This window comes from Camelus dromedarius, chromosome 20 (assembly GCF_036321535.1).
Source record: "Camelus dromedarius isolate mCamDro1 chromosome 20, mCamDro1.pat, whole genome shotgun sequence".
In the NCBI taxonomy this organism is placed as follows: domain Eukaryota; kingdom Metazoa; phylum Chordata; class Mammalia; order Artiodactyla; family Camelidae; genus Camelus; species Camelus dromedarius.
This window is the reverse complement of record NC_087455.1, coordinates 30,960,918-30,982,155: the sequence shown is the minus strand read 5'-3', so window position 1 is coordinate 30,982,155 and position 21,238 is coordinate 30,960,918. Positions and strand designations below refer to the sequence as shown.

Here is a 21,238-nt window from a genome sequence, read left to right as displayed (position 1 = left end):
GAGCTGTATTATTTCATAAAATGAAAACTGAGAATATGGTTAGTAGCCTTGAAGATCTGCACTGGCACAAGATTTGGTTTCTAATGATGTTTTCCAATTTCATCTTCTACCATGAATGCAGTACTTCCTTTGAAATTATTAGCAATTAGCAATCTTAAACGTAGGGTATAAATATTGTGCTAAGTAACTGAGCAGAAGGTGAGAATGTATACGGAAGAATTGAAATCGAGGTTAAATGCTGTTCTGGTATCAACTTACCCTTCAGGCCCACTTGTGGAACCTTTCTTTCCACTGGGTGGCCTTAGCCCATCCCTGAACCCATTTCCTCACAGATAATGTAGGGCTAGTAATGGTCCTTACTTCACTTACAGGGTTGTTGTGAAGAAGAATTCAGTATCAGAGTCACCAAAGCCATTTCACAAACTGTAAAGGCAGTAATAATCTATGAACTCAGATGGTTTTAAGAGTTAAAGAAAAAAAATCAAAGATTAAGAGAATATGCTTGTGAACCTATTGAGATTGGAGAGGTGGCAGTTGTCAAGTAGAATGTCAGAAATACTAAAATTAAGAAGTTAAAAATGATCACAAAATAGTAAGATTTTTGTTGGTATCAAAAGAGATACTAAACTATTTGTAAAAACAAAAAGAATTAAAAATAGACAAAGTAATTTGTTGAAAGGTCCTAGGATGCTACTAGTATGTAATTGGTTAATGACATCTGAGTTTCTCAGTGATTTTTTTTTATCTTTTATGAATCTGAAGTTAAGTGAAGTTACAAACTATAAAATATACAAATAGACACACTCAAAATAATAATGTAATTTTGTCATATATGTTGGTAGTACAAACTTGTACAAATTTCATGAAAATTATCCTTAAATTGAAATGGCTAATAATTTTTTATTTATCTTTTAGCATACGACGGCATCAGGAAAGAAGAGCAATTTTGACTCCCATTTTGATGGATTTTTCTGTTCGAATAACTGGAGCACCTGCCATCATTTTCACCAAAATAATTTCTCCGGAAAATATGCACACTGAGGTTAGAACTTAACTTAGGTTTTGTTTTAGTCTAAATAATGGAGCAGGTTCTCTTTGTGTGTTACAGGTTTTCATAGTTTCAGTGCACAGGAACACACATTAGCTTATTATTAATAAGATACTACTATAGCTGATAATTATTGAGCGCTTTTGTACTATTCAGTTATTTCTCTTCGTGTAATAACTCATTTAATCTCCATAATAATCCCATTAGCTTCTCCTACTGTCCTCATTTTGTAGATGAGGAAACAGAAGCATAGAGAGTTAACTTGTCCAAATTTTCACAGGTAGCAAGGAGCAAAACATGGTGTAAACCCAGCTGGTCTGGTTCCAGGCCATACACTCCTGACCTCTACAGCCTCTTTCTAATGAAAGCAACAATAATATTGACAGATCACCTAGCATTCTCACATGGGTTACTTTACAAAGAGCATTCTACATGAATTACCCTATTTATTCTTCACAGCATCCATATGAGATAGATAGTACTAGTTTCCATGTTTTATAGATGAGGAAATTGAGATCAAAAGAAATTAAATAACTTGACCGGTATTACTAGCCAGTTACTGGTGGATCCAGGTTTGAAGTCTGATCACTATGGCATACTGCTTCCAAGCCTAGAATAGAAATGTAATAATAATCTGATCCACCATAACTCTGAAAATATTCTTCATGAAAATTTATGCTATGCTAAAAACATGATAAGCTTTTTGATCACTGAATTATAAACAGTTGTCATGAAAAGTTCAGAAAAATTAGATACAGATTAAATATATTAATCTAAGTTGATAAAAAGTTTACAACCTTCTCTGAGTTTTTGAAAAACAGTATTTAGTATATGTTATTGTCTTTGATGTTTATAATAGCCCTATGGGGAAAGTTAGGTTGGGCATGATATCTTCTATATCCACAAAAGGTGTATAAAAATGAAGTCTGCTATTATCTTTCAGTTACTTAGTAACACAATTGGTTTAGAATACACAAATATATTCCTTTCATCATTACTTGAGGAATAAAATAAGAATTTAACTATAATAAGAAAATGCTAGAAAGTTTAGGGGGCAAAAGTTTATTTAATTTTAAAAAGTAGGGATCATTTCCGGCCTGCTGTTTTTTATGGCTTTATTAAAAGCTGTTCTAAGCTGTGTGGTTTGTATTTGGACCAGTCGTAAGTCTGCTTAAATCCCTTCCCTTGAAAGACACTAATAGGAAGAAGGTTTGTTGGACATTTCCAAGCATTTGAACATTATCCACATGCACTTCCTGACAAGAGGCAGGGCTTCTGCTTATTAAGTGAAGCTTCTGGATTGTTTTTCATTTCTGTTTTCCTTCCCTGAGTGGTTTTCCAACAATGAATGTTCAGGCGACTCAGTTATGCAGAACAGCACCAGTTAAGCAGTGGACATCTACCTAAAGCTGCCAAGATTTTAGAGTTTAAAAAAGTGAAATTAACTAGCCTAGCTGTTTTTAGCTTCAGCACTCCATTTTGTTATAAATCATTTGGAACGTCCCCTTAGGAAAATACTCAGACCATACCACTTGTGACTGTAACTGCCTGCTGATAGTTACCTGTTTACATTTGTCTGCCCAACTGGATTGTAACCTTCTCGAGAGCAGATTGCCCTTCAAGACTGGCCTTACCCTCTGTGGTGTTCCCAGCACTCACGTATGGTACTTGTGACTTAGGATATGCTCACTAAATACTTGTTGGTTTGAATGGATGAACAAGATTATGTTAAGAACTACATCATCACTTACGTATTGAATCAATGATAGTAGTTTGAGGTATGAAAAAGGCAAATGTGTAGGAACTGGTGAAAGTTAGTTTGTTTCCTTATAACTAGGACATGGCCTGCGGCACAGCAGGCCCTCATAAATGTTTATTAAATTAATCCATTAAACTGTGTCAAGTGGCAGTGCTCACCATGTGTGCTATTCTCATTAATAAGTGAACTTGAGTCCCAGGAGAATTCATCAACATCGTAAGGGTCAAATAAGTAAGAATGATAAATTATCATCTAATGGCTATCATGTTTCTTTATCTGTATTCAACCTTTTTTCCCTTCAGGAGATTTTAGTATGTGGCCATTCCTTGGAAGTTAATATAACCACAAACCTGGATTTCTTCCTAAGTGTGGCTCAAGTTCAGCTCTTACATCAGTTAATAGTAGCAAATATGACTGGACTGGAACCATCAAGCAAAGCCACAGAGGTAACTGTTACCTGATTTTGATTAGGCTAACTACGTTTGTGCCAACCTTACATTCGTAATAGGAAAACTGAAATTAAATGCTTTCTGCTAATTATTCTGTATTTAATTTTATTCAAAATATGGTCATAAATCATTCTGGATTAGTGTTTTTTGTTTTTGAAGTTTGCTGTCTTTTCCTGTAATTTATCATGCACCTTTGCAATATCGCTGTGGCCCAGCCTCAGAAAAGTCTCTGGTGAAAACATGATTTTATTAGCCTGCTGCAGCTTTTAAAGCACAGTGCACGAAACCTGGTATAGTTTTCACTTGCTCAGATACATTACAGGGATAGAGCCTCTTTTGGAAGTGAGCTTTGTAAGTGTACTATGGGAATATCTTTAGTAAGTAACCTCTAAAGCATTCATTTCCCATGCTCAGTAAAGAATGGACACAATCATAGAACTTGAATGCCTGCCTAGAAATTTTAATTTTGATCCAGTGTTCATTGGAAGCCTGCGTTGTAACCACAAAGCATGTCAGTGTGAAACAAAGAAAGCTTCTTGTTAGATGTGTCTCAAGATACTTTTCTTTGCTTTTTGTTTCTGTACTTAGAATAAATCTTTTATAAAAACTCTAGGGAAGAAACTGTTTATCTATGAAAAAGGCACTGCTTTTATTTTTGTTATGAGTTATGCAGAAGGCTCTAAGTGCTATTTATTAAGAAGGAAGGTAAAGAAGATGTATTCATTGAGAGCCGCTTGATGCTAAGCAGGTGTGCCAGGCATTTTCATGTAAGTTAGCTCATATATCTTCAAGCATGTTACTACAGCCGCCCTGTGGGGTAGATGTGGGCATTATCACCATTTAACAGTTTAGGATATTGGGGCTCACAGACAGTAAATAACCTGCCTGAGATCATACACACAAAACTAAAAAATGGTGGATCTGAGGTTTTTAAGTCTTTCAAGTCAGTGCTTTTTTTTTTATTCTGCCACAGTTGGTGTGCTATAACCATAACATTAGTCTTAATCAGCTTTTTAAAAAAATTATTTAAAAATGATGAAGCTTTTAAGTTTCATGAACGATTCTCTGACTAGATTATCTTGTATCATCCATGCTTTCTGTTTGTTCATGTCTTTTTAAAAAAGAATGTAGAGCTATATACTCTCCAAAATACTGACTTCTCCCCCAGTATATTTTAGACAACCCATAATAATACAATTATATTATATGAAAATAAGCAGACCAAAAATATTTCCTCATGGCATTTTTCAGTGAAGTCCTTGAAGCAAGTTGCGTTCCTACATTATTTGTGCTATTTTATGAATCTATCATGTCAGTGAATTCTAACTCACAGATTTCTAATGTGTTTTAGGAATTCATAGAACTTTGCAAATTGATTGCTAACACCTATTTACCTACCTACATTTAATACCTATTAATAGGATCTGATTTCAGTAAATAAGATATACTCAGACTATGATTACCAACAACTCTTACTTGAATGTTGAGTCATTCCTCACAGTTCCATAAACAAGCTAGGATTGTTTTTGCTGTTTTAAAAATGTGGTTGTGGACCTTAATTCCTTCTTGGAGGTGATATTAAAAGTACAGATAATATACTGAAATACAGTACAGAAAATACACTGAAAAATCATTAAAATAGTAAAATTTTATTTTATGTATGTTCTACCACAGTTGAAAAAAAAGTACAAACTGTCATGAGGAGGGGCAGTTTAGTCCTATTCCCTGCCTCAGTGGTGTATGTCTCTGAAAATTCCAATATTAAGAAAAGACCTCCAGTGAACTAGAAGAATACTTTTATATTCATAAATGAGTAGCACAGCTCACACCTGATAGTGTAAGAACATAAAGACGTTTCAGCTGCACAGAGTACACTGCTTATAATGTCACAGTATGTTCTGAAAGGGCTGATTACCTTTAAAACAACCACACTTCTGTAATTTACATTCCCACTGACTGTGTGTGAAGGTTCCCCTTTCAACACATCCTCTCCAACACTTGTTATTTATTGTCTTTCTGATAATAGCCATTCTGACAGGTCTGAGGTGTTATTTCATCATGGTTTTGGTTTGCATTTCCGTGATGGTTAGTGATGTTGAGCATCTCTTTGTGTGCTGTTGGCCGTCTGTATGTATTCCTTGGGGAAATGTCTATACAGTGCCTTTGCCCATTTATTAATCAGGTTCTTTGTCTTTTTGATGTTGAGTTTGTATGTGTTGTGGGATATTTTGGGTATTAACCCCTTATCAGATATATTGTGTGTAAATATATTCTCTCATCCACCAGGGAGTCTTCCTTTTGTTGATTGTTTCCTCCCCTGTGAAGATGCTTTGTGGTTTGATGTAGTCCCATTTGTTTATTTAAGAGTGTACTGCCTGTATTTTCTTCCAGAAGTTTTATGGTTTCAGGTCTTACATTTAACTCTTTAATCCATTTCAAATTTATTTTTGTGCATGGTATGAGAGACTAGTACAATCTTTACACTTCTATTTCCTTTTCATGCGTTAATGTATTAGCAAGAATTTCTAGTATGTTACTGAAAAGTAGTGATTAGAGAGGATAACCTTCGCCTTCTACCTGAGCTTAGCAGGAAAGCTTCAGGTTTCTCACTGTAGATGTTTTTGTTGATAGTGTTTATCAAGTTGAGGAAGTTCCCCTCTAGTCCTAGTTAACTAAGTTTTTATCATGAATGGGTTTAGATTTTGTCAAATGCTTTTCCTGCACCTATCTGTGATTTTTCTTTTTGGTCTGTTGATATAATGAATTACATTAAATGATTTTTGAACGTTAAATCAGCCTTGCATACCTGGGATAAGTCCCACTTGGTCATGGTATATAATTATTTTTATACATTGTTGGATTCCATTTGCTAGTATTTTGTTGAAGTTTGTTACAAATATGTTTATGAGAGATACTGGTCTGTAATTTCCTTTTCTTGTATTGTCTTATCTGGTTTTGGTATTAGGGTAATCCTAGCCTTACAGAATGAGTTAGGAAATATTCTTTCTGCATCAGTCCTCTGAAAGATATTGTAAAGAATTGGTATTATTTCTTCCTTAAATATTTTGTAGAATTCACCAGTGACCCATCTAGGCCTGATGCTTTCTGTTTTGGAAGGTTATTAATTATTGATTCAATTTCTTTAATAAATGTAGGCCTATTCAGGTCCTCTATTTCTTCTTGTGTGAGTTTTGTCAGATTCTGCCTTTCAAGGAACTGGTTCATTTTCTTGAAATGGTTATCAAATTTGTGGGTATAGACCTGTTCATAGTATCCGTTATCATTCTTTTAATTTCCATAGGATCTGTAGTTCAACTAAAGTCCCCTCTTTCGTTTCTGATATTAGTAATTTGACTTCTCTCTCTCTCACACTCTCTCTCTTTTTAAGCCTGACAAGAGGCTTCTCAATATTATTGCTTTTTTTAAGGAATCAACTTTTGGTTTTATTGATTTTCTTTACTGGATTTCCTGTTTTCAGTTTCATTGGTTTCTGCTCTAATTATTATTTCTTTTGTTCTGCTTACTTTGATGATGTTTAAGTTTTCAGACAATCTTTCACAGGTCTTCATTTGAAACATTAATTTAAAATGTATCCAAGAATGTGAAAGGGGGATTTTTGTTAGTAGAGGAAACATCTCTCTAAACAAAGGGTAATAAAGATGGACAGATCTTTGGAAATTGAAGTGAAAACAGTGGAACAATCTAAGGATTATTGCTAGAAGCAATATTTAATATTAATTTGAATTTATGGGGAACTAATGCATAATGAAGCTTTCAAGTACATAGATAGCTAAAAGGGAGGCACTTCAGGTAATAAGATGACCGCCTACAGTTTAGGCAAATTGTCTCCTACATTGACTAAAACTTTTCCAATATTTTTGCTCTGAAAACATACACTCTGCTTAGTGATCAAGCAGCCTGTATTTGTACTCTTTGATTTTCAGTGTCTCTTTCAACTGTTAGGACTTCCGTGAGTGCTGGCTGCCAGAATATTCAGTTTCTTCATGTTAAATTAACCTTTTCTTGTTCCTCTATATATATTATGACAGGCTGAGAAAGTACAAAAGAAAAGTAAGCATTTAGTATTTAAAAAGCCAAAATGTATTCCACATCACAAAGTACTTACCCTTCTGTATTCCGTTCTGTTGCTTTTGTCTTTATGATGACATCTGACTGCGCTAGCACAACAGGATGCTATTTGGGTTCCTCACATCCTAGTTCCCTGCCATTTACACGAGGTGGGAGTTCATCTCCTAGATAATGTCATAGTGAAATCTAAATGTGCAATTCTAATTTTTCTCCAAAAATAGGGCTACACTACTCATCTTTGATTTCTTTCCTAGTGTTTAGCAGGGCTGTGGTGATTCACACAATTGGTTTACTTTTTAAGAAGATTCTTCATCTTCTGACAAAGTAGTCCAGGTTCCATAAAGGCCCAGTTATATACTAGTGGTTATTAGTAATGTAATCATAACATTCATGCAAGAAGGATTTAACAAGGGAGATAGTTTAGTTACGTGTACAAGTAAATGTCAGGAAATTTTTGAAAAAAAATATGAATAAACAAAGAGTTAAAGGATTTTAATTTGTGCAAATCTATTTATGAGGTAATAATGCAGGCCATTTTTATATAATAGTAAAAAGAAACTAAAAATCATTGTAAGTATTCATAAAGCTATTGGTATGCAGGACATTATAAGGAATTGTTAAAAAGAAAACAACCAAAAATTCTACTTTTTAAAAACATTTTCTTCAGCTTGAGTCACAAAAAAATACACCATAAAAAAAGATAATTTTTATAGAATTTTAAACTAGTAGAGTGCCTTAAACTGAGATAAAAGCTAAGTAATCTATCTGAAATTTGTAAAATTATAAACAATATAGATAAAATACTAAAATTAGCCTGTTAAGTTGAAATGGTTTGTTTATTATTTTTATCAAAGTAATACATGAATTTTAACAACCAAATGTTGCTGAACTAAATATATCAAAATTGTGTCAGTACCTTCATACCCCTACTTTATCCTGCTTAACTGTTTTAAACTCTGTAAGCCCTTTCTTCTGGAATTTATTGCCATATTTCTGAATAAAATGAATGGACTGACATCTCTTGACTTACTCATTTTAGTATTACCTGTTGACTTGCTATTTGCTGTAGATGAGAATTTCACCTCTCTTCTACTTTTCCCCCACTATTACATTCTCCCAATATTCTTGTATTACATTTATAAAGCCAGTATGAATTGTTTTCATTATAAAGACTATATAAATATTGTTCATTGCTTAGTGAAGTAATATAATGTGATTATATTTCCTGTCTTTTAGAATCTTGTTTTTCCTGAAATTAATCATTGCCACATTTTCTTATTTGCTCAACTTTTTTTTTTTAATCTCTACCTCTTCTTTCTCTCCACCCAACCCCAGCTCCTACCAGTGACTCTACATAATACCTGACAATTTGACTTTTCACACTTTGAAACATAAAAAAATGCCCCCTTTGTTTGAACCTTTGGGACCGTTCTTCCTAAAACCTTCCTTCTGCCTTCGCCATTCTGGACCAGTAGTTCTCTAGACCTGCTGCACTCTTGACGCAGCAGAGCCAGATGAGAGAAGATTGTGATCTCTGAGGTTAATGATAAAGAATGTTGGAAAATTATAGGTTATCAAGTAAATAATGTTTTTTCTATGAAAAAAAAATTAGTAAAATTGCCAATATGTTTATCCCACTGTTCTAAATAAAATACTACATATTTGAGTTCCTATATAGAAGTAGTATAATAGTATAGAAAAATATTGTAAATAAGGCTTATATGTGCCTCATATAGTTTGCTTGGGTGTTTTTACAATTTGTTATAAAATGTAATAATTTGGATCTTTTTGAACTGTGATTGAGTGTATGCCCTAGGAGTGGTGATGAAGGTTGTTTTGTGGTAATGTTATTACAATTTTAGCTTGGAAATTATCTGCTTTGGAGTTGTGCTTCATTGTAAGAATGGAAATTCTTACTTTTCAGTCGATAATGAAAAATTCTTACAAGATATACTCGACCAACCTAAGGATTGCTAAGAAAAATTGGAACTAGGAACTTAAGAGTAAAGAAGAGGGGCAGGGACTTCGAGTGGTGATGTTGTAGCAGGTGTTTTCTGGAGCAGAGCTTCAGGTCAGATGCGGGAAGTAGAGGCAGATACACCCTGAGAAGACATGTGAGCGGAGGTAGGGTTTGAAAGCAGGAGCTGAGGCTGGTGTGGGAGAGGATGCTGATGCTGTGGCCTATCTGGGGACTTTCTATCTTGAGGTAGGCATGAATGGGAAAGGCCATTTCAGAGGTTACCCAAATATGGAACCTTTGTAACCTTTCTCTCACCTTTCTCCTTTAGAAAAGGAGGTAGGAACTTCGGGTAACATGCGTGTGGTGACTTTCCGTCGGCGTTACTGTGCTGAGTATTTGTTTCCCTTCAGAGGCACCTGGGTTGACTACTTGTAACCAGGCAGTAAACCCAGGCTCCAATAAAATATGGAATCAAGCAGAGCCTTAAATGGACAACAGGGCCTGTGAGGAAATACACTGAATTTCTTAAAATCTTAGACCTGGAAAAGCTATTAAGTGTTTTACTACCTATTCTCTCTAAGGGAAGGACTTCTTAGGTACATTGAACTATCACACCTGTCTCAATTTTACTTAAGCTTTATAAATGTTAAAAATAGTATAATTTTCTCCTGATAAACAAGCTTATGCTTAGAGAGAAACATGTCATAGTTACTCCAGGGTAGATGATAAACATCAAGAAAACATAAAATTTTTAATTTTCTGGCCTTGCTGATGTTTAGCCCATGTAGATTTCTTGACCAGAAATCCAGTGAATGCATTAAGTTTTCCTACGTGCCATTAAACTTTCTGCCCTAGTCTTATTCAGCAGTGTTCATTGAGGGCTTACTCTATACTACAGAGTTATGACATAGGTATGAAAAATAAACATTCCGTGGTCTCTGCCCTCTAGGATTTTATAATCTGGTTAAGAAATAAAAAATAAACAAATGAATTTACAACTAAGAAGTCAGCAGTAAATGAAGGGTGTCAGATACGCTCTAAGGAAAATTAGCGCTGTTTGACAGCTATCCAGAATAAGGAGAGGAGGCGCTAGGTGCTCAGAGATCTAGTTTCATGGAGAAGTGGGAACTGACTAGAGAGAGAAGAATGACCTACTTATTTACTCAATAAATACTGAATCCTTTCTATGTGTCAAACATTATTCTGGATTCTATGGGGACAGCATTAAACAAGAGGTAAAGTTTCTGATTTCATGTTCTAGTGTTCATCTATTCAGTGAAGAAGATAGACAGTAACAAACAAATAATTAGAGCTAGATCAATATATATTGATATCTTTATATATAACTAGTCATATATGCATGATAATATAAACACAAATACATGTATAAAAACACATATTTGCACATAATTAGTTACATACATCACTTTCCATCGGCTCAAGGTTAGTATGGTCACACCTAATTGCAAGGAAGTCTGAAAATATAGTCTTTCTAATGTATAGCCATATGCCCTGCTAAAAGTACCATGAAAGAAGGGAATAATGAATAATGGGGTGCACCTGACAGCCTTGACCACAGAGACTTCAGGGTTGCCTTGTTGTCAAAGCTAGGATATTCCTTAAAAAGCAGCTTCAGCTCACTTCAGTATTTTGAATATATCATAAAGTTCTATGTCATATAATATGACAGAAATAATGTTAGCTTGAAGATTGTTCAGAGCTGCTCTAGTGACGAATACTGTCTTTGCCCAATGTTTCTAACCCTCTTCATCTGCTAATAGAACTTCCCTTCCTTTGGCTAAACAACATTCTCCTATTCCATGCAATTTTGATGGGGATTCCCATTACTGGGTAGATGTGAGACACAGGCCTGGCTAATTATTATATGAATCCCCTGGTCCGGATATAGGCACGCTCCTCAGGCAAGGGCAGTGTTGCATATGGAGACTGAGAAGAACAAGCCCTCTCTGCTAGGGATCATTAAGTGAGGATGTTGTCATGTTGGAGCTTTCTCTGACCGTGGCCCCACTCTTCTCCTTCACTACTGTCATGTGAAGAAAATCTGTGTCAAATTAGAGGACTTGAGCTCACAGAAACAAGCAAAGCTGAAAGAAGGAGAAAGTCTTCGACATCATGTGACTTCCTTGACACAGTTCTAGTCAATGAGGTATGAAGAGAAATAGTCTACGGATTTCTGGGAAAGTCTCTGTTTTCTCCCTTTTCCTCCTTCTTGGAATAACGACAGCAGAAGTGACTGGCCACTTGTTACCTTGTGATGACAGACATGAGGATAAAAGGATGCAAAGTGGATAGTTAAAGTGATCCTGAGATGTGAGTGACGTCATGGAGCCACTGCAAGCAGCCCTGGACTTCAGAATATGTGAGGAACATAGATGTGAATTGTTACACCACTAATATTTGGCTTTCTATTACATAAGGCCCAACACAACCCTCACTGATACAGACGCTGTTACAGTGTTCTGAGATGGAAATGATAAAACCCAGGGGAAGTGCTGAGCACAGAATGGAATTTGATGCTGAATAAATGCTTGCAGGATGAATTAATAAATGAATTCCTTAATTCATAGGAAGTCCTATTTCTGTTCACAGACATAGAAAAGACAAGGTATATGCCACATATACATCAAAAGAACTGGAAGAAATTGCTGATTATATGTTTGATGGAGACAATTTGGGTACATATTGTGGAAGGCTTTGACTATGAGGCTGAAATGTTTTAAGTAAGTAGGCAATAGAGAGGAGGTGAAGTTGGGTGAGCTGGAGAATGACTTACACAGATGGCCGTTGAAGCTCAGATCCATTTTAGGCTGAACCTGTCAGTTGTACTCAGACATTGATAGTAGGTGTATGATCTTTGAACATAAATATCATAGTTACATTTTCTTCTATTCTTGTAGAGTAGAATATGTTATATTCTAATACAGTATCAGTTTATTTCAGTTAGGATTTGAAATAGCTATAGCATATAATATTACCTATTGTTTCCAGAAGCTACAATTCTTAAAAAAAAAAAAAAGAAGAAGAAGACACTTTTAAAATTGACTAAATGGAAGGGTGAGAGAGGTAAAATTGCCCTGGGTTATGTTCATTTGGCTGCAGTAATTATTCTGTTATTCCTGAATAGCAAGTAATCATCTTATTAAGCCTGCTTACAGAGGAGTATATGTAAGGAGTAACACATGCTCATTTTCAAATGAATGTTTTTGAGTAAATAAAACTTTTATAGCAAAATAAAAACCATATTTTTACGGGCAGAGAATAGAACCACATCATTGGGGATCGGAAGGTGGGGGTTCTTTGATCCACACACTGCATATCCTGGAGAAGAATGTAGACAGCTTGTAACACTAATTGAGCATTTCTTCCTTTGCTTTCTCTCCTTCCTCTCCTCCTTGTCCTCCTCCACTTAACCACTTGGTTTCAGGCACTTCCTTCACTCCCCTTTCCTTTCAGTCTCTGGCAGTGACTCACTTGGTGAACTGTGCCATGCATGCTTGGTGCCTATTCTTAGACTCTCTTTGATGGCTGTAAGGAAAATCTCATTGACCAAAAAGTTACTTTAACCATCATGAAATATACGGTACCTAGTCCATGTTTCTTCAGATTTCTAAAATAATAGGTATTTCTACCAAAATAAGGTTTCTATTTCCTCAGACTTTTTGCTCTTATTTATTGTATTTGGCTTCTCTACAGCAATTTAAAGAATTAAGAACTATGTAAAGCACTATATCTAACTATCTAGGAAGCATGATAAAGTTAGAGTAAAAAAATAATGTTATGGTCAAGCTGGTCAGAACAGGTAAAACTCCCTTGGCTCCAGGCACATCTCCATCTTTAGTCGAAGCCTGTCTGCTCAAGACTACTCTCCGTTGCATCTGTGCTTCTCCCTGGGCCTCCCTTGTCTGTTTTATGTTTATATTTCTTCCTATCCATGCTCAGTTACACGCCTTCTCTCTGACCTTGAATTCTCTTTGATAATTGCTCCTTTCCCAAATACTTTTCTTGAATTTCCAGTGCTGTCTTTTAATACCATATTTCTCATGACCTACAAAAATGCTTGTCTATATGGTGAAAGCTCTAGGAAAATAGGTTATAAGTAATTCATTATTATTTTTTCTGGGTAGAAATAGGATAAAGGAACTAGCTGTTCAAAATAACTGAGGAGCCATGGTTGGCTTGCTTTCCTATCTGACAGTTTGTGCTTTTCTAACAAGCAAACTTTTGGGCTTTCAGTTACTGTTACATAAAAGAACTGACTTTAAAAAAAGAATATGTTAGCATCAGCGCCATGGGAATGTGTATAATTCTCATCTAAGGTTTCATACATTTTTAAATTGCTTATTTCTAGAATTTTGGCTCTTCTTCAAAGGTTTTCTACAGCAAATGACTAAAAATCCTCTCATAGAGTATAGAGATACATAAAATAAACACCAAAACCTAATCCAGTGATCTTCTTTCTACAGTTTTTTAAGATCCGTAGACTTCAGCAAATGTGCCACTGGAGCTTTCCCACCTTTCTTTCTAGAAATTAGCCCGTTTGGTAATGCACCTTTGGAAGACACGAAAGCATTCTGGGGAGATTGAAATGTTTTATATTTTGATTGTGACAGTGGTTATACAACTGTATGTATTTGTCAAAGCCCATTTGACTGTATGTTTTTAAAGTTTAAATTTTATTTACAAATTATATTCCAGTAAACTTGGCTTTAAAATGTTTGGCCACTCAGTAACACAGCCTTGGAAGACACAAAGCCCAACTGGCAACAGTGATTTAACATCAGAGTGTCTGTCACTGCAGTAGCTACCCAGAATCTGTAATACCAGCAAACAGTTACTGGGTACTCACCATGTGCCACATAACCAAAGGGTTTTATATAACTTAACTCCTTTAGTCCTTTCAATAACCATGTGAGTTTGAGGCTCTTTTTCAGGTTGTACAGACATGGAAACTGAGTCTCAAAGTTCCTTAATTTGCACAAGGTTACATAGCTAATAAGTAACAAAGTCAGGCTTCCCCCCCCACCCCCCACCTGAGAATATATTGGTTAAAAGAGCTGTTAGAGGCAGTTCATTCACATAACTGGTATGGATGTGAGTGTTTTAATGGGAGAATGAAGCAAAAACTAGTGTATATAGGCCTCATTTGTCCTTATATAAAGTTTATCTTTTATTATATTGTAATGATAAGCTGTTGAAGGATCTCAACAACAGCATGACGTGATCAGATTCACACTTGGAATAGTGGCAGATGGATTAGGTAGGAGTCTGCTAGAAGCCCTAGAAGTGATCCAGGTGACGAGAGCGCCGACTGAAGCCGTGATTAGGGAAGAAGGGAAGGAAAGCGAGTAATGGGCTAAGTCTGCATTTGCTTGAAAGGTTGTATATAAGGAGGAAAGACCTAGGAAAATGGGTTATAGCTTATTCATTCTTATTTTTTCTGAGTAAAAATGTCATAATTGAGCTGGTTTATCTCAGCACATGTGTTAAGGGAAAGGTAGTGCTCTAGATGGTTCTTTCCCCTGCTGTTCTAAACTAGATGGCAAAGGGCAGTGACTCCCCAGCTACATGTCTGCTTATAGGCATCAGCTTTTCCTGAATTCAAAGCCCACAGGCTGGGATCTCCCTGCACTTTGCACCTTCTTGAACTGTTGAATACTCAGCTCAGTATTTCATTCATGCCCCCCCAATAAAAATGTTGAACTGGGCTGTTGTCTTTTTAAAGGCTCAAAAGAGGGTTATTATTTATTTGTTTGTTAGTTTTCTTTTTAAATATGGAAAAGACAAGCATCTTGAAATGTCAGTGGGAATGATTCAGTTAGAAGAAAGGTTGAAGTATACTGGGATGAGAAGAGAAAATCAGTAGTATAACATTCCTAAAATGACGAGAAAATTATACCTCATGAATGAAAGCTAGAGAGATTGACACCCCTTCTAATGCAACAGAAGGGAAGGAAGAAGGGTGGTCATATATGGAAGAAGATTTGAGAGTCGAGTAATACGGAGTTGGGAGTTGAGGAGGCGCTCACTTGATATTTTACTCCATGAAATAGGATGTCCTACCTCTATTAAGAAATGGTGCGGAGCTCAGAAATTTGAGATGGGGGCAGGAAGCTGCTTATTCTATTTAAACTTTACTTTTTTGCCCAGTAAATATAGATTGGAATCTACAAAGATGCATACAAAAAAAATGGTAAAATAGATTTCTAAAATTAAGACCAGAGGGACAAAAAAGACAGCATAAATTGGAGCCACGAGGACTGAACTCTTTGGCTCTTAACTTGCGGCCAAAAGAAAAGGGAGATTCAGATACTAGTAAATTGCTAAAAGATTTCACCAATTTTTTGAATGTATAGATCTTTTAAAATACTATTTATATTTTAAAATAGTTTAAGATTTACAGGAAAGTTGCAAAACTAGTATAAAGAGTTCCCATATGCCCTGCACCCAGTTTTCCCTATTGTTAAAACTTTACACTGCTGTGGATGTTTTTCACGACTCATGAACCAATACTGATACATAATTATTAACTAAAGTCTACACTTCATTCAGATTTCCTGTTTTCACTGAGAACATTTTTCTAATGTCCTCTTTCTATTCCAGGATCCCATCAAGGATACCATGCTACATTTAGTTCTGTGTCCATGGGCTCCTTAGACTATGACAGTTCTCATATTTTCCTTGTTTTTGATGACCTTAAATGTTTTGAGACATAGTAGTCAGGTATTTTGTACAATGTCCTTTATTTTAGATTTGGCAGATGTTGACAGAGTATCTACATAATTCAGTTGAATTCTTCTGTACTGAAGATTTGCCTACTCTCCTTTTTTTTAGGATATATATATTATTAATAGATGCACCTTTTACAGTCAAAAATTGTAAAAGTAAATTACTAGTGTAGATTGCAACTGTAGTTAATCCCTTATATGCCTGGCATTTCTTTAATCTCTTAGAGCTTTAACATCTTCATCTGCAAAGTGAGAGCTTTGGACTATGCTGTTGACCTTCACCTCTTTTCTTGTCTTTCGTTGGTGCTTTTGATGACCCAAGAAAAGCCCAAGACCGACCTCCGGTGGTAATCCACGCTGCTCTGTTGAGATGAATTGGAACAACTAGATAGTTAAGAAAAAGTAGCACAGCAAGGCGGTTTCTAATTTATTCATCATATATTGGTAGTTAATGACAAGTTTCAATTTCTCTATGATATGACTAGAGAAATTTCTATCTAAAAGTGACCCCAAAATGTCTTTTTTCTGTTCTTCTGAAATTTCAGCCATTTGGAAAGAAATGAATCTAAACTCTATTTGTCAATGTATAGGTAACTCTAATTCTGGGTATAATCATTTCAAAATGTCTCTTTTGCCTAAGTGAGTTCCTCTCAATAATTGAGTAAAGTTTTTTGCAGTCATTAATTTTAGTTCTCCTAAAATATTTTCCAGAGTTAACTCCCCATCTTTCTCATTTTTTTACCAAGGCTTATCTCTCTTCATCAAACCATATTCATGTAAACTCTAGTCCCCCCCCACCCCGAAATAACCTCAGAATGTATTTGTGAACCTATGGAATTTGAGTGTATTTCTACGGGAAAATTTCCTATAGTATTGTTTTTAGCATTCTCCAGGGGGTGGATCTCAGTTTTCTGGGATCTGAAGTTGACCCTTTTTAGAAAGAACAAATTACAAATGTAAAATTAGGTTCAGAACCTTGAAAAATGCCCTATGCAAGCAAGAGTACTTGAAACTGAAACTTCTTTTTAACTTTATGTTTAATCTCCCTCAACCAGTTTTGGATGAAAAATGACATTACCACCGTATTAGTTTTCTAATGCTGCTCTACCACGTTACCACACATTCAATAACTTAGAACAACACAAGTTTATTACTTTCTCTTCTGTAGGTCAGAAGTCTGATACTAATGTCTCACTGGACTTAAGTCAAGGTGTCTGCAGAGCTCTGTTTCTGTGGGTCCTAGGGAAGAATTCATTTCCTTGCCTTTTCTATCTTCTAGAAGCCTCCTGCATTCCATAGCTCATGTGTCGTCCCTCCATCTTCAGTGCCAGCAATGTCAAGTCCTTCTTACATCACATCTCTATAACCTTTTTTCTGTCATCGCATCTGTCTCTCGCCACAGCAGGGGACAATTCCCAGCTTTGAAGTACTCATATGATTAGATTGGGCCCAGTCAGATAATCGAGTATAATCTACCCATTTCAAAATCTCGTAACCTCAGTCACTTCTCCAGATCTAACATGTCATGTTCACAGATTTAGGGGATTAGGACTTGGACATCCCCAGAGGGCCATTATTCTGCCCAACACAGCCACATAGGAGTATGGTCCTGTCTTCTTTCCACTTGATGATAATGATCAATGACATACTCTTACTGACTCAAAAAGGCAACAGCAAGCTAGCAAACTCAAAGCTAGGCATATTGTCCAGAGTTAAACAACACATCAAAAATCGTAACTGTATCTTTGGGGAGAAGACATGGTACAGAGAAAAGTATTAGAGATTGCTTATTGTGTATCCAATTCGAATTTGGAGGTTAGCATTACACTATGGTAGCAATTTGTTCCTGACTTAAAATGATCATTTTTATGAAGTAATTATATTTTCCAAAACAAAAATAATTGGCATTGTCTTAATTTTTTGTAAACCTCTGTAACGTATGGCTTAAAGGAAGATAGCTAGAGTCTCCTGTCTGCTTCTGTATTCAGCCTGTTGCAGCATGTTTTGGTTGAAGTAAAGGAAGGAAAATCCAACTTCACAAAGATATGTAGTCAGAAAAGGGAGTATTTTAATAGCCTTTAAGATAGTTGTGGGTATTCTTCTTTGATATGTAATAAAACTTGAGATATGATAGTTTTTTAGTCTACTTTATTGACCTTATATTTTAAAGTTTTTTCTAATATAATCAATATACTGTACAATTAGCCCATTTACAATATGCAATTCTGTGGCTGTTAGCATATTCAGAATTGTGCAACCATCACCATAATCAATAATAGAACACGTTCATCCCCTCAGAAGGAATCTCATGCCCCTTAAGCATTGTCTCCTAACTCTTCTATTCCCTCCATCAGCAAGGTAACCACTAATGTACTTTCTTTCTCTATAGATTGGTCAGTTCTGGAAATTTCATATAAATAGAGTCATATTACTATATGTGGCCCTTTATGAGTGGCTCCTTTTGCATAATTTCTATATCATTCCTCTGTGTTTTAGCCTGAATCAATGCTTCATTTTTATTGCTAAATAATACTCCACTTTAGAGATATATATATCATATTTTTAATGTATTATTCAGTTGTTGGGCCTTTGTTCTTTTTCCCATTTGGGGACTGGTATGAATAGTGCTGCTGTCAGCATTCATGTGCATGTTTTTGTGTTGATACATGTTTTCATTTGTCTTGGGAATATACCCAGGAGGGGAATTGATGATCATATGGTAACTCTATGTTTAATCGTTGTAATTTCTTCAAAGGTTAGTTACAATGTGGAACTCAGAACTATAGTGATGAACTTTTCTTATTTTGTTATGTTACAATTCAGTGGTTTGTCTTGAGTTTTAATGACTCTTTTACCCATGCATGACTTTGTAACATCATGCATTGATCTTCTGGAAAGTATTTGTTTACTTAGTTATGCAGATCTTCTAAAAGTTGACAGATTTTATTACATAACATCAAAATACACATTTGTTAATATTATCAGAAAAGACTAAATATTGGGAAGCTGTCAGGTTCATGATAGCCAATACAAGAAATGCTAATTTTTGCTTGAAAGCTCAAATTTTACTTTTGGGAATAAATACTATCTATTATTTTCCTTTAAAGAATAGTTTATTTTAGAGAAAATATTTATGAAATACCCAGTTCTGAGTAATCAGTCACTCTTTCAAATAAAAAAGATTTTTATGAAGAAATCAGTTTATGTATAGCTAGCAGTTCAGCTGTGTATCTGCTTTTCCTCAAGACAGCTGTCATTCTTTGGTGTGCTTTGTGCATGCTTCCCATTTCGTCACGCTGAATATTAAAAAGATATCTATTCATTGATCAGGATTTAATGAAATGAGTAATTTTTGCTGTTTCATCACGAACATTCTTACATGAAACTGCTATTTGCTTCTCTTTTTTTTTTTATTGTAAATGTATGCTGGAGAACTAGCTCATTTTGGTTCTATGGCTAGATTCATGCTAAGGCACCCCTATTGCTTTTGCACCATCAACCAAATGCCAAGATAGTGAAAAAGAAAAATTATGTCTTAGTATTACTGCAAAATTAATTTTGACCTTTTGGGGTCCTTGATAGGGTCTCTGGGACCTCCAGGGGTCCATGGACCACACTTTGAGAATGCTGTTCAGACATTAAATTTTCTGTCTCTGTTTCTCTTTCTCAAAAATGGTATTTTCCAAAAATATTAAGGTTAATGAAAAGCCAAAATATATTCTTGGTATTTTGGAATGTACTTTTTAAAATCTCGTTTCTCCTACCCAAGCTACTTTCAGTAGTTTCATTGTCTAGAGATATTCAGAAAGTAAATAAACTTCATCCTCATTTTAAAATGAAAAAAAAAGGAAATCTTCATTTATTTGTCTAAGGTTAACCAATTAACTTGGTATACATTTTAAGTTGAAATCCTAGGCTTCTGATTTTTAACTACGGTGCTTTTGCTTTCTATAGGCTGCCTTACTAGAAAATCTGTGTGAAATATCATGATGCCTTAAAAGTAAGAAATGAAAGTCAAAAGTGTAGGCTTAAATTGTCTGTCACACTGAATAGTCTTCAGATAATCATCTTTCAGTCTTCAAATCGACTATATAAATACTTTGAGAAGGGCACTGGGGGAAATGGGTGATGATGCTCAGAGGGTACAAACTTCTACTCATAAGTCTTAGAGATGTCCTAGGAGTGCAGCATGGTGACTGTAGTTAACATCGTATTGTATACTTGACAGTTGCCAGGAGAGTAGATCTTATATTCTCACCACACACACAAAAAAATGGGTAACCATGTGTGGTGACGGATGTGGTAACTAATCTACTGGCGGTAGTCTTTTCACAATATATACATATATCAAATCATCATATTGTACACCCTAAACTTACACGGTGTTACATGTCAATTATATCTTCTTAAAACTGGAAAAAAATACTCTTAGATTAGAAATTGGATATGAATTATGCTGACATTCTAACACTCTCATGCTGAATTCCCCTAAGCGGTGTTCTATGGGAAATGAATTCATTTAAACAGATTAAAGAAATATTTTAAGGATGAGATAATACCTTTAGTTATAAAATCTCTTATTGCTGCAGATATACTTAAAACTTTTGCAGTAAGCTGAATGAATTAGTTACATAAAAATCTACAAATTAATTTTCTATATAAAACATAGTAAACATCAAATAAATTATGTATAGGTATTTTATTAGCTGGTTGAAATCTGAAGTCTAGGATTATTTTTAGTAAAGAAGATCACTTACTACCTTGCATACTTTTTTGAAGACAGGCTCAAAGTCTGATTTATCTTTGAGTGTCCCAAAATGTATAGCAGTACGTGTTACACCTTGTAGGTATTTCTGAAGGGTAGAGACCCTATTTTAAATTCGTTGGGAATAAACTACCTTATTTATCTCAGCACTTCTGGTACCTTGCATACTGCCAGGCCAATAATCAGTGATAAGTTCATGTGGTCTAAAACAGTGTATTCCTCTTACTAGACTGAAAGTTTTTTGAGGTAATAAAGCCATATTTATTATTTGCTTACTTAGTTCCGTTCTCATCTCCTGTCTATCCATTCATCCATTCCCTGCTTCATTCAATGAGACTGGAAGTACTGGCAGGAGCATCTTGACTTCACTCTATATAGTAAGCAGAGACAGCAGAATTCCTTTTATGTGTTTAATTTAAAAA

General features: G+C 35.2%; 1 protein-coding gene across 6 annotated transcripts in view; it reads left to right on the top strand.

Annotated features, from left to right (window-relative positions):
• The window catches only part of VPS13B (vacuolar protein sorting 13 homolog B), a 626,989-nt gene that overhangs the window by 379,950 nt on the left and 225,801 nt on the right, over positions 1-21,238 (top strand). For 5 of the 6 annotated variants that reach the window (XM_064476933.1, XM_064476934.1, XM_064476932.1 and 2 more), the window contains exons 32-33: positions 916-1,042; positions 3,110-3,253. In XM_064476933.1, coding sequence (XP_064333003.1) covers positions 916-1,042; positions 3,110-3,253 — 271 coding nt within the window. Of the gene's footprint in view, positions 1-915; positions 1,043-3,109; positions 3,254-8,680; positions 12,160-21,238 lie in introns of those variants that run through there. The other variant, XM_064476937.1, reaches the window with a different exon arrangement.